This window comes from Astatotilapia calliptera, chromosome 13 (assembly GCF_964374335.1).
Source record: "Astatotilapia calliptera chromosome 13, fAstCal68.1, whole genome shotgun sequence".
NCBI classification, from domain to species: Eukaryota; Metazoa; Chordata; class Actinopteri; order Cichliformes; family Cichlidae; genus Astatotilapia; species Astatotilapia calliptera.
Genome location: NC_137434.1, coordinates 2,551,515 through 2,565,611, shown reverse-complemented (window position 1 = coordinate 2,565,611; position 14,097 = coordinate 2,551,515). Strand labels below are relative to the sequence as shown.

The 14,097-nt window shown below is 39.5% G+C and overlaps 1 protein-coding gene and 1 long non-coding RNA gene across 2 annotated transcripts; one reads left to right on the top strand and one right to left on the bottom strand.

Annotated features, from left to right (window-relative positions):
* The first annotated feature begins 2,722 nt into the window (after positions 1 to 2,722).
* On the top strand, positions 2,723 to 4,801 carry LOC145419753 (uncharacterized). Its single transcript, XR_013901095.1, has 3 exons — positions 2,723 to 2,896; positions 4,043 to 4,261; positions 4,336 to 4,801. It is a non-coding gene; the product is annotated as an uncharacterized LOC145419753 (long non-coding RNA).
* Positions 4,802 to 7,812: 3,011 nt separating this feature from the next.
* LOC113035372 (uncharacterized) lies at positions 7,813 to 11,269 on the bottom strand. Its single transcript, XM_080288135.1, has 6 exons — positions 10,696 to 11,269; positions 10,414 to 10,466; positions 9,696 to 9,735; positions 9,520 to 9,587; positions 8,069 to 9,386; positions 7,813 to 7,989 (listed from the first exon to the last, which is right to left on the bottom strand). Exons 1-5 carry the CDS (start codon positions 11,035 to 11,037, stop codon positions 9,296 to 9,298), a joined length of 594 nt encoding a protein of 197 aa, XP_080144261.1. The 5' UTR covers positions 11,038 to 11,269; the 3' UTR covers positions 7,813 to 7,989; positions 8,069 to 9,295.
* Between the last annotated feature and the right edge of the window lie 2,828 nt (positions 11,270 to 14,097).

The window sequence follows — 14,097 nt, the reverse complement described above, 5'->3', positions numbered from 1 at the left end:
ACTATGACGACACACTCCGTGAAGCTAACCTGCCCCCTAGCAGGTTTACTACAACTAACCCTGACTGTCTCCGCCCCTTTGTCGGAAACCTGACAGTAGGAAGTGTCGGACATGGCGTGCCACTTCCTTGAAGAGCCAGTAGATCGTGAAGCCCAAATTCTCCGCAGAGCTCTCCGCCGGGAGAGAGTGATCAGAGCGCGTTTGGACATTTTATCATTTCCTGATGATTTTCTGTGTGAACGTTACCGTTTCTCAGCACAATCTATAATTTATTTGGATAACATCCTCAGGCCATATATTACGCATGTGACACATCGCGGACATCCTCTCAGTTCATTGCATATTATTTGTATTGCACTTCGGTTTCTTGCAAACGGGAGCTTTCTGTATAATATTGGTGACGCTGAGCACGTTTCCAAGGCTACCGTCTGTCGGGCAGTCAGGAATGTTACAGTTGCACTGAAACGTCTCCTGTACTCGTCTGTGGTGTTCCCCGGTCATAGACCCACAAGATTTATCAAAGAGGGATGCCACAAAATTGCAGGTAGCAGGATGAACAGAACTTAATTCATGATGTGGTGATACTTGAACTACTACTTAAATTTTACATTTATTCCCACGGTTCCCAGGCGTGATTGGCTGTATAGATGGCACTCACATTCCAATCATTGCTCCTTCAGTAAATGAAGGAGACTATGTGAACAGGAAGTCTTTCCACAGCATTAATGTGCAGGTACATAGTTCCCTGTAGCATGTCAAACTAACAAATTATTTCATTATAGTAATGGATGCTAATTTGTGTTCTCTGCACTGTGAAGATCATATGTGATGCTGCCAACATTATCACAAATGTGGAAGCCAAGTGGCCAGGCTCTGTCCATGACTCACAAATATTCCGTGAATGTACACTGAGCACAAAATTTGGACATGGTGAGTTGAGAATACTTTAAAATATATAAAGACCAATTGCTTCAGGGACATTTGAACTGAAGTGTACCCTTCTGTCTTAGGAGAGTTCACTGGCTACTTGCTTGGTGATAGGGGGTATCCATGTTTACCCTATTTGCTTACCCCTTACCCTGACCCTGAACCGGGCCCACAGCAGTGATATAATCTGGCTAATTGCAGGACAAGAGCCAGAATTGAAATGACTATCGGAATGCTTAAGGCCCGGTTCCAGTGCCTGCAAAGACTCAGGGTCACCCCAGAAAGGGCATGTGACATTATTGTGGCATGTGTGATTCTTCACAACATTGCCACAATTAGAGGAGAACACTGTCCTTCTGAACCAAACATCAGCAGTGATCCAAACCATGAACATCCTGACCCTCCCACGGACATACAAGATGGAAGCGCAGTCAGAGACACCATATGTCACAATCATTTCTTTTGACCCATCACCTCAACATGTTGAAAGAAGAATAAACAGATTTCTTGTTCAACTGGCTTTATTGGTCGCCTGTATTTCCTGTACACAAAGTATTAAAAGATGTAAACCTCATAAAGTGTCTCTGTTGCTTCCTCCTCTGTAACAGCTGTCAATGTTTCTTCATTATTTTCCTGTAGTAAAGAAATAAACAACATTGCTGTTCTACTGTAAACTCATATAATCTGTGGAGTATTACTCACAACTGCATGTTGGTCTGGCTCAACAGGAGGCTGCACCAGATGCAGTACACCATCACCATCAACTGATAGAATATGAGGTTTATACAGGTCACTTATAACTTACAAGGGACCAAATGGCAATTAACAAACATACCAAGCACCTTACACTTCATTGTCATTATGCTCTCAAAGACAACCAAGGCTGAGGGAAGGCAAAATCAGTCGGAAAATAACTTCACTACAAAATAATTCATTATGGTAAAGAGTTTATCAAATGAATGAGTAGCACTGCAAAGGTGACTGTGAAGAAAGGATGTATGCACATCATGTATTATTTTGAATTTACCCCTTATGTAGGCACTTGTGTCTTGCGGGGTTACTGACTCAGAGGATGTCCCCGCAGAGATGCCTTCGGCCACAGGGCGCCCACTGTTTTGGCTGAGGGCCAACTGCTCAGCCTCTGTGAGTGGTGGTGGTGGAGGACCCCCACCTGTTTTTCGGGCCTCCGCTTTTTTTCTGTTGGCTATAACGGGCCACATTTGAGCATACAGAGTAAGCAAATATGTACTTGTAATGTGCTCAGATAATTTCAATAAGTGCTTACAGAAAGAAAATTAATGTAGCCTCTAACTGCAATTGATTTACATGGGACAAACAGACCAAGCACTATGGCTCATAATACAATTACACCTTACCTGTTTGGACTATATTTTTATATTTCATTTTTACTTGCTGCCAGGAACGTTGGGGGCCTGTTGGGTTGCACCTGCGCTCACATCACATCACAAAATAAAATGTATAAAATAACAAATAAAATAACATATGATCAAATAACGTGTTAAATGGGTGGAAATCCCTCGATCAATGTTTAAATTAACACTCATGCATTGACTCTGTCGGCTATGTTTTGCCATGCATGCTTTTGCAGCTGTGGCTGTGTTACTTTTTTCCGCGGAATTTGCATGTTATCAGCATATACTGCCATTAGAATTTCGGCCTCAAGCGCTGTGAAATACATTGACCGCGCCTTCTTTCCCTCCGTCTCCATGGTGACTCGCTTAATCTGTGCTCCGCTTATCAGGGCTTTATGTATCCTCGTCCGCGCGCTTCACTTGGGGTTAAAGCAACTCCGCGTTGACTGAACTAATTGTTATCAGCCTTTCTGAAACGGAATATTCCGAGTTGGACAGTTCGGGGTTACTCAACCGTGAGTGTCGTTTTTCACTCTGAGTTTTCCAAACCGGCTTCCTGAAACAGGGCCCTGGTGGTCCATATATCGAAAAGGAAGGTAAATATAACATTTAAGTTTGCCTGATATTTAAAGGTATAACAAATTTGAATGTTGTGCAAAAGTTGATTTATAGTCAGTCTGCCCCAGGGCAGCTGTGGCTACAACTGTAGCTGCCTCCACCAGTGTGTGAATGTGAGAGTGAATGAATAGTGGAATTGTAAAGCGCTTTGAGGGCCTCGAAAAGTGCTATATAAATGCAATCCATCATTATTATTTATTATTATTATTATTATTATTATTATTATTATTATTATTATTTCAGTAATTCAACTTAAAAAGTAAAACCGATATTAAATACTCATTATTTGCCAAACTAGACATTTTTAGCCCATTTAGTAATTATGATGATTATGATTTTGAACTTAAGAAAACCCAACTTCAAAACCAGAATATTGTGAAAAGGTTAAATATTTTAGACTTAAAGTGCCACTCTACTATGAGCTAATTAATTCAAATCATCTGCAAAGGGTTCCTGAGCCTCTAAATGGTCTTTCTAATTTAGGACGACTCACAGGATGGACATGACTGCTGTCCTGACAGCTGTGGGGGAAAAAACACATAATTGACACCCTCCATAAAGAACACCTTAAAAGACATTGGCTGTTCCCAGAGACTATCAAAGCACATTAATAGAAAGTTTTGTCCAATGTAAGTGTGGATGAAAGGGGTGTCACATAGTGTAGTGGCTAAGACCGCAAGGCTGCTACTGAAGCATCCTGGTCTTCCATAACACCTCAACAGATCCACAGACTGATTGCATCCATACCACGCTGCATGGAGGCAGTAATTTATGCAAAAAGGACCCAAACAAATAGAACAGGTTTTTCATAAGTTCTACGTCTTAATTATTAACATTATAACAAATACTTGAAATGCCTCACTTTGTATGTAATGAGTCAATATCGGTAATTTCACATTTAATTTGAATTACTAAAATAAATGAACTTTTGCACATTACTCAAATGTTTTCGATTTTTGCCTGTATGCAATCCCTTTCAATAGAAAACATTTAAACTGACTGGAGTCTATATATGATTCAGTTAAAATGAACTGTAAAGTGCCATGCGATGACATGTTGTGAAACGATGCCATGTAAACTAACTAAACTATTTCTAAACAATTTTTTTTAAACAATTTCTGTAGGGCTCAGTTTTGGTTGGAGCTGTTTGCGGATCTTCGAGACGCTGGATACTTCAATGGAAGTCATGAGCATCAGTGTCTTTTGAGATTTTGCTTCACTGACATTGTTCAGAAGGATCTTGATGAATGTGTGAAGTTGTGGAACACTCATCGGATTCGTCCCTCAAGAACAGCTTCATGTCCAGGAGGCGTGCCAAATGAACTGTACTACCTACCCCACAGGTAATGGATAATAATGATCAAATAATTACTTTGTGTAAACATATATTAATGCAATTGTCTTCCATTGACCACAGATACGGCTCCAGGGACTGTGGATTCCTGATTCAACAATCTGAACTGGACACTTTTCTTGAGTCTAGGCTGTCAGTAGTTGTATGTGGGGACTCAAACATACAGGAGTATCTGAATTTTGTAATGGAGCAAAATCATTTTCAAAAGCCAGTCTGCTGGGAGTCTGCCACTGAACTCTACATGAAGTTATTAGAAATTGCAAATTTCTAAAAAAAAAATAAAATAAAAAAACCCAAAAAAAACCCACCTTTTTTCTTTTTTTTTTTTTTTACCAAAACCTATAGCATATGCTGTATTTTTGTACTAGGCTACATGAGTTGGCTGAAGATGCCAAAAGTTTAAGTTAGTGTTTGTAAAAGCACATTCTTACTGCAATGTCTTGCTAATTGTGATCCTTGTTTAGCTGATGGAAGTTGAGATACAGTCCTGAAGATTTCGATAAATAATAAAATCAAATCTTGCACTGTATTGTGGGTTTATTACAACTTTTAAGAGTAGAACACGGTGCACTTTTAAATGCCTTTACTTTTAGCAGCACTGTCAAACATTTGAACAAATCAAGTCAAGCCATTGTATTTTAAATCCCCTTTGAACATATGTACCTACATTTTAGAATAAAAAAAAAAACACGCTCAAATACATAACTGATTTCTGGATAAGTCCTGTATCAAAAAACCTACAGAATTTACAATGTAATGCCAAGAAGAAGCAGCTGTAAGTGACTGGGTTATCTAATAAAATTACAATAAACCTGGTAAACCAAAATGGATTTGTGCTGTACCACTAGTATGTCCCACCTTCTCCTATTCATAACATATTTAAAAAAAATCTTGACTTAAAAACTTGAGAAACAAATCAACAGCAGGTTTGAAATACAAGGCCAGACATCCTAGAAACATCCAAATCCTGGGGAGTTTTGAATTCCAAAATCCATGTTGGATTTAAACACAGAATATGAGGTTGTCATGGGTAGTTTCAATGAGTTTAAGCATGTATTTGCCATCGGGAATAAAGAGTCATCCAGGAACTGTAGGCTTGGTAGTGGATCTAATCCAGAAGGTGGCAGTGATATTAGCCCAGTTGCAAACATCAGAACATCGCCCACCGACACAGCAGTTTGTGATTCTGCAAAGAATAAAAAATAAATTAAAAAAATTATATATGTATATGTGAATTCAACACATTGTCTTGTAATGAGTACTAAAAGAAATACTGGTACAGTGGGGCAAAAAAGTATTTAGTCATTGTGCAAGTTCCCCCACCTAAAATGATGACAGAGGTCAGTAATTTGCACCAGAGGTACATTTCAACTGTGAGAGACAGAATGTGAAAAAAAAAATCCATGAATCCACATGGTAGGATTTGTAAAGAATTTATTCGTAAATCAGGGTGGAAAATAAGTATTTGGTCAATAACAAAAATACAACTCAATACTTTGTAACATAACCTTTGTTGGCAATAACAGAGGTCAAACGTTTACTATAGGTCTTTACCAGGTTTGCACACACAGTAGCTGGTATTTTGGCCCATTCCTCCATGCAGATCTTCTCGAGAGCAGTGATGTTTTGGGGCTGTCGCCGAGCAACACGGACTTTCAACTCCCGCCACAGATTTTCTATGGGGTTGAGGTCTGGAGACTGGCTAGGCCACTCCAGGACTTTCAAATGCTTCTTATGGAGCCACTCCTTTGTTGCCCGGGCGGTGTGTTTTGGATCATTGTCATGTTGGAAGACCCAGCCTCGTTTCATCTTCAAAGTTCTCACTGATGGAAGGAGGTTTTGGCTCAAAATCTCACGATACATGGCCCCATTCATTCTGTCCTTAACACGGATCAGTCGTCCTGTCCCCTTGGCAGAAAAACAGCCCCATAGCATGATGTTTCCACCCCCATGCTTCACAGTAGGTATGGTGTTCTTGGGATGCAACTCAGTATTCTTCTTCCTCCAAACACGACGAGTTGAGTTTATACCAAAAAGTTCTACTTTGGTTTCATCTGACCACATGACATTCTCCCAATCCTCTGCTGTATCATCCATGTGCTCTCTGGCAAACTTCAGACGGGCCTGGACATGCACTGGCTTCAGCAGGAACACGTCTGGCACTGCGGGATTTGATTCCCTGCCGTTGTAGTGTGTTACTGATGGTGACCTTTGTTACTTTGGTCCCAGCTCTCTGCAGGTCATTCACCAGGTCCCCCCGTGTGGTTCTGGGATCTTTGCTCACCGTTCTCATGATCATTTTGACCCCACGGGATGAGATCTTGCGTGGAGCCCCAGATCGAGGGAGATTATCAGTGGTCTTGTATGTCTTCCATTTTCTGATGATTGCTCCCACAGTTGATTTTTTCACACCAAGATGCTTGCCTATTGTAGATTCACTCTTCTCAGTCTGGTGCAGGTCTACAATACTTTTCCTGGTGTCCTTCGAAAGCTCTTTGGTCTTGGCCATGGCGGAGTTTGGAGTCTGACTGTTTGAGGCTGTGGACAGGTGTCTTTTATACAGATGATGAGTCCAAACAGGTGCCATTCATACAGGTAACGAGTGGGGGACAGAAAAGCTTCTTACAGAAGACGTTACAGGTCTGTGAGAGCCAGAGATTTTCCTTGTTTGAGGTGACCAAATACTTATTTTCCACCCTGATTTACGGATAAATTCTTTACAAATCCTACCATGTGAATTCATGGATTTTTTTTTCACATTCTGTCTCTCACAGTTGAAGTGTACCTCTGGTGCAAATTACTGACCTCTGTCATCATTTTAGGTGGAGGAACTTGCACAATCGGTGGCTGACTAAATACTTTTTTGCCCCACTGTATAAACCTTCACAGTCAAGCAGATACTTGGACCAGTAGCCCACAGTTTGACTTTCCAGATGTCTCCTGTTACTTCCAGATGGGCTGAAGTCAGGTTTGAAAAGTCTCTCAAGTTCAAGAGCTGTGAGTTTCTTTTCCATGTGACACAGGACCGGGGAAAGCAAAGTAGGGTGTTGCTGGAGCGCACTCAGGAAATTAAGTGCTGAAAGACCCTCTTTAAATCTAAAGAATGAGGAGAACTTTTTGTCATTTACCAGTTACATGCACAAACTATGGACACACTTTGAACTTTGGAAACCTTGGAGAATGTAAAACATTTCAGTTGGAAATTATAGAATTATTGTTATGACGGTGTTGTGCATAGTCTCTTCTATAATAGTCTCACCTGTCAATTACAGAGTTTCGAGCAATTATATACCACCGGAGATAGTCAGACACAATGTCTTTCTTTTCCTCAACTGTGGAAACATGCCTTAGACAACCAGCCACCTGTAGCATAGTACTGTGTTTTATGACAGTGGACATCCACTGAACCAGCACTGTCGATCTGAAAAACCCATAAAAATGGACATACACAATGTAAGCTTATGTGTCTGATTTTCATTCCTGTCACGGTCTGGCTGGCAGACCGTGGGGGATGTTGGAGAAAGGACCCAAACGCTGGACTTAGTGGAATGAGCAGTGGGTTTATTTACAGTGAGGTAAATGTACACCATACAATAAATCTCCAAAGTGCTCCCTCGACTCCCGTGACGTGTCTTCCCCTAAGTGCTGGTATTCCGTGCTCTCTGCTCCCATGCCTACGCACACCCTGTGCGTCCTGCAGTCCCGTGTTCCGCTCTCCTGAGGGAAAAACAACAGACACCGCCGTTATGGCACCAACTCCAGCAGGCATACACTGACCAGTACTTTAAACACTGACATGCAGTCTAACTCAACGATCCTGCGCCGGAGGAAGCTCCATCGCTCTGTTAAGTAGCTCCCCCGACGAGCCCGATCAGAAGCAAGTGTGTGAGAACCTAGGCATGACCGGCAGCCGGCAGGGCCACGCCCATCAGGCCTGCAGGTGGCTGTCCTTCATTCTTCAGTCACACCCGCAGACACCCACACACCCACACCAGCATGGAACACAAGAGCACAGTGCAGCAAACATACATCCAATACACTAATAACAATAATAATAACAATAACAATAATGGTTCACACTGTTCACGAACCCCGAGTCCCCGGAACCGGGTCCGTGACAATTCCTGTTTTTTCCCTACACAAAGAAAGAATATTTTAATTTCATACAGATGAAGAAACTGTAGTTCTATCCTGCATTCAAATCCTGCGCTGTCCTCACCTCTTGTAAAGCTTTCCCTATGTCGTCATCTGTGACTGAGGCAACTGTTGCTTTTACTGAAGTCTGGCCTACAAGATAATGTACCAGCTCTTCTGACAGGAAATGGGGCCCTGGACCACCATGCACAACTGACACAGCTATCATCTTTCCTGCTAGGTAGTAGTCATTCTCCCTTACAGCTGTGAATGAATACAGTAAATGATAAACTCTCTCACACACACACACACCTCTCTCTATCGATCGATCAGAGCCGATCGATGTCAGATCAATCGACCAGATAGACATACTAATGCTGTGTTGAAATAATCCAAAAAAATATTATGAGTTGCTTCTGATAATAATTTAAAAAAATTGATTTACAAGTCCCAAAAATGTTTTTAAATTAAGTTTATCAAACATCTGATCATTGCATACCCTTTGCATTGTAGACGAGGAATCGATGTCCTTCTGGTCCATCAAAAATGGGAAGATCTTTCATGTGTTTCATTAGCAGACTCAAAAACTCTCGTTTTGGGCCACCTGCATCAAGTCCTTCTTCTAGAATGCCAGCATCATCAGTAAATTTAACCAACATGTCATTGGTTTCAGAGTATGACAACCGCCTGAAACCCCTGACTGCTCCATCCCAGACATTTGCTCTTGAGATGTTGAATCTGCTGACACTTCCATGATGAATAGCACTGGATAAGTTTGCAATGATGTCAGGTAGAGTAATGTTAACGTCTTCCCTGTAATCACAAAAATGAAAGACAGAATGCAAGACTATACAATTTAGTGTTGTTATTTGAAGTAGTATTTGATATTTTACAGTGTTTTGGAATCCATCAGTGAAGTAACTTCAACCAGCTCTTCATCCTCGTCCTCAATGCATGGGGCACACAGGTCTGCATATTTACTGTTGAGAAATTATAATTCCAACATTAGAAAAACTTGTGTTGACCCTATAACTATCTTTACCCATTTCACAAACCCAATCCTGTACTGTAGTTACAGGTTTAAAATTACGTATAAGACACAATTTTATTTACCTATAGGGACTCATGACTGGATTTGTTTCGTTTTGGTGATCAAGATCCTCTGTATCAGATATTACAATCTGAAAAACAAGAAAAACAAAGATTGCATACTGTACATAAACATACATAGCATTGTATTATTTCAACAATAGCAAAAAACCTCATGCTGACATAAATTGCCCAAATACCTGACATGGCTGTATGGTAGATGAAGGTCCTGGAGCATGTCTGAAACAGAATAAGAGTATTGGAATTAAAATGTCCAGATAAGAAGCTCATACAGTTTAATATTTTTTATGATACCAACATTATAAAAATGCTATGAAACCAATAAATATTTTTATTAGGGCGGGGCAATAAAATAACAACAATATGTATTGCACTATACTTTTTTCTCAATGGAAATATGAGACTATTGCAATAGAGCTATCCATCCATTTTATATGCTGCTTATTCCTCTAATCCCTCTTTTTTTTCATTGACATAAGAATAGTCAATCAATTCAATTTTATTTATTTATTTATATAGTGCCAAATCACAACAAAAGTCGCCTCAAGGCGCTTCATAGATACAGAGAAAAACCCAACAATCATATGACCCCCTATGAGCAAGCACTTTGGCAACAGTGGGAAGGAAAAACTCCCTTTTTTAGTTATCTGAAACGAATGTAATATGTTAATACATCTGTCTGTCTGAACGTATGACAGGAAATAAATATTTAAATCAAAACAAGCTTCTGAGGATTTCACATCTTACTTATGAGCAACGGCACATTTAATATGCACAAATCTAGCTGTTTATATTGTGATGTATATCAATATTCCCTGAAATAAAACAAAGAAATATTGTGACATATTGTATTGCCCAACTCTAATATATAGCAGAACAAGCTCTGAAATAACTTACTCCTTCTCTGCATGTTTACCATTAGGGGTACTCTGGTCTTGTGGTTTGAAAACCTAAGATGAAAAATATGCACTTTTCAAAGCTTTCAACAACTTCGTATTGCATTTAGATAGTTCATCAAAATAATAATAATAATTTTTTTAAAGAACATACAATCACACAATGAAAATAATCCACCCATGGATGTTACAGAATTATGATCATTATAGAGAAAAAAATAGAGCACTCAGCCTGGGCCACTCACAGGCCTCTGGCATGGTGGAGGGGGGGAAAAGTACACACCAATGTGTCTGCCTGGTTGAACTCAGCTGTGCTTCTTGATGTAATCACAATCTCAGGGTCTGAGTCTGAGGTACCATCCTCTGCAATCAGAGCTGAGAAAATAAACACATTATTAGTTGTTGTATATGTAAATACATCAAAATATAAAATTAACAAACCTTGTTTGAAGTGGCTCTCTGGGCAAATGAAAAGAGAAATCCTGTTGTAGTTCTTTCCTATTTCCTCTTTGTAGTCTGCCAGTCGGAGTGGCCTTTCTGTCCCAGGCACATTTATCACCTCTGTGCAGTCGGGATACAAAAGGACATATGGTCCCTCCACCAAGTCCTTGTTGAATGTTATCATTTTTTCTACAGCCTGCTTTCAGGAGGTCAGGGGCTGTAATTTCGGGGCTAATAAATAAGGGCAGTGTTTTCCCTCTTAGCGGTTTTAAGTCCGTTTGTTGTGACACCATTATTCCTATATTGATCTAGAAACAAATAATAAAAGCAAGATCACTTTAAGAATAATTGCCAAATCCTCGTTTATAAATTTACCTGTGATGGCTTACCTTGACAGGTTTACTCTGTAACTTGAGTTTAAATTTTGCTCCACAGTTGAAGGCTTGACGCTCTTTGAATTTTGATTTTTTGTACTCCATGAACTGCTTGTATGACGGACATGTTTGTTCTGGTTGAATGAAAAACGTTTAACATCAAAACGGGGTTATAAGCACTCTCCATTACTAAACGTAGACGAGAATACAGTATAAGGAAACATAAAAAGAAATCGGAGCCAAAATGGTAAATAAACGTGCTATTTAACTGAAATAGTATAGACTGTCTGAAGAGAAAAAAAGTGAGTAATATATCAAAATTACTTTGTACAGAATTTTTTGTATGTTTTGATGTCCCTGGGGAGTTTGATCCTTCGGCCTGGTCTGTGTCCCGCAAAAGCTCCAGAGACCGTCCACAGGAAGCACAAAAAGGGGTGAAGAGGCAGAAGCTAACGCCACAAAACGGGCAAAACATTTTCCAGTTCTCTATGTAGTGCAGCGAGCACCGTCAGGGTAATGAGGAAGCGCTGTGAGGAGTGCATTTCTTGACGTTTGTTTACATCCTGAATCACTTTTCTGAGCTACAAATATGGAGTAATCGTTGTGTCACTTCCGGTATTTCAGACAATCCCTTTCCGTCAAGGATTTTTAATTTGTTGCGGGTTTTTGTAATTTGTTGTGGGGTTTTGTAATTTGTTGAGGTTTTTTTTTTTTAATTTGTTGTGGGTTTTTGTAATTTGTTGTGGGTTTTTGTCATTTGTTGTGGGTTTTTGTCATTTGTTGTGGGGTTTTTTAAATTTGTTGCGGGTTTTTTAAATTTGTTGCGTTTTTTTTTTAAATTTGTTGTGGGTTTTTGTAATTTGTTGTGGGGTTTTTTAATTTGTTGTGGGTTTTTTTGTAATTTGTTGTGGGTTTTTGTAATTTGTTGTGGGTTTTTGTCATTTGTTGTGGGTTTTTTAAATTTGTTGCGGGTTTTTTAAATTTGTTGCTTTTTTTTTTATTTGTTGTGGGTTTTTGTAATTTGTTGTGGGTTTTTGTAATTTGTTGTGGGGTTTTTTAATTTGTTGTGGGTTTTTTAATTTGTTGTGGGTTTTTGTAATTTGTTGTGGGTTTTTGTAATTTGTTGTGGGTTTTTGTAATTTGTTGCGGGTTTTTGTAATTTGTTGCGGGTTTAGTAATTTGTTGTGCGGGTTTTTGTAATTTGTTGTGGGGATTTTTGATTTGTTGTGGGGTTTTTGTTATTTGTTGCGGTTTTTTGTAATTTGTTGCGATTTGCACTTCCCAGCCACCGTAGTATATGAAGCTGAAAATGAAGACACGAAGTTGCAACAATTTATGAACTTACACTATTTCTCTCTTTTGATATTAACTGAACATGAACTTAGTGTTTTATTTTGTATGATTTGGCACTATTTGAGAATGATTTGAGCCCATACATTAATGAGGTTCCATCTGAGGGAGTCTTTGCAGCTTAATGAGTTACCCCCTGCAGGTCATTAATTGGGATTTTCTGAATATTGTAGCTGCAGAGAAGAATAAAGTGAAGTTCCAAATGGAGTTAGGGTTTTTGAGATGTTTTTAATCCAATTTATTTTGAAAGTGTAATTTAGGGAGCTGAAATCTATAAAATCTAAGCCACCATTGTTATAATTGTTCATAACTACGGATTTGCAAATGTAGTGAATTTTGTTTTTCCACAGAAAATTAAATAATATTTTATCAACAGATTTGCATGCAGAGTTATTGACATGTAAAGATTGAGCAGCATAGGTCAGACGAGACAAACCCTCGGCTTTGGTGAGCAGTGTTCTACCCTTTAGGGACAAATCCCTTTGCAACCAATTGTTGAGGACATTTTGAGTTTTATTGATGATAGGGTTAAAGTTTAGAGCGTTCCTAGAATTCATATCCTTGGTAATAATGATTCCCAAATATGTTACACAACTTTTCACTGGGATACCGGAAACATAGGACACGGTACACTTGTTCACATCTTTAAGGAAGAGCACTGTGTCATCTGCCAGCTGACTGATAAAAATCTTTCTTCCTGAGGTCTGAGTCCAGCTTTCCAATGCCAGCCAGGTCACATGACACAGGGGTGTGCTCTGATGTCAGCAGGCAGGTCAGTGGATCCCTCTGGTGATGGATATATGGCAGTGAAACAGGAGGAGGCCTGAGAACAGATAGCAGGCTTAACTAGCAGGACAAAGTAGCATGTAGTACTTGAAGGAGTCATCACAGCCAATCAGTTCTCAGGAAAATGGAACATCACATAAATATTTCTCTTCTTTGATTTTCATCAATGTATTTCCTTTGATATATTTTCTGTCAATAGTTCTGCCTGATTAGAAGCTCATAGGCACTTCCTGTCACTCTACAATAAAATGATGTAAAGGCTGCCCTCTCTGCCCTCCCACTAGCTGACCTAACTGACACAAGTAAACTGTGCTAAGATACCCTACATGGACTAAGGTTCTTGGCCACATATATATAGATTTGCTTGGCTGTAGAAATCCATGTCATGGAGCTCCCAGCGCACATTTTTGATGCTTCTGTTTGTGGCAGAGGAGGTTTGGAGCTCTGCAGAGCCTTGGTGACTTTTACTGACTGTGCACCCCTACCCATTTATTATGAAGAAACAGCACAAAAGTTTTTGCTTTTTTTTTGTATAATACAGATGTATGATTTAGATTTATACTTATGTGGCAGCTATTTACTGACCTGACAAAGTTATTGGAAATGATTTCATGTCATGAATTACACAAGTTATTTTCCATGAAAACTAAAAGTGGGGAGATTTAGATTGTCCAATCAATGTTGCTACTAATTCCCTGATTGATACATTTCTTTACATTTGCCCATTTTTTTGT

Excerpts from the sequence above, each read along its gene's own strand:
- LOC113035372 (XM_080288135.1), bottom strand. The coding sequence starts at position 11,037 with ATGATAACATTCAACAAGGACTTGGTGGAGGGACCATATGTCCTTTTG. Across the intron at positions 10,467-10,695 it reads TCAACCAGGCAGACACATTG|GTTTTCAAACCACAAGACCA; the intron begins GTGTGTACTTTT and ends TTTTCATCTTAG. Across the intron at positions 9,736-10,413 it reads GGTAAACATGCAGAGAAGGA|ACATGCTCCAGGACCTTCAT; the intron begins GTAAGTTATTTC and ends ATTCTGTTTCAG.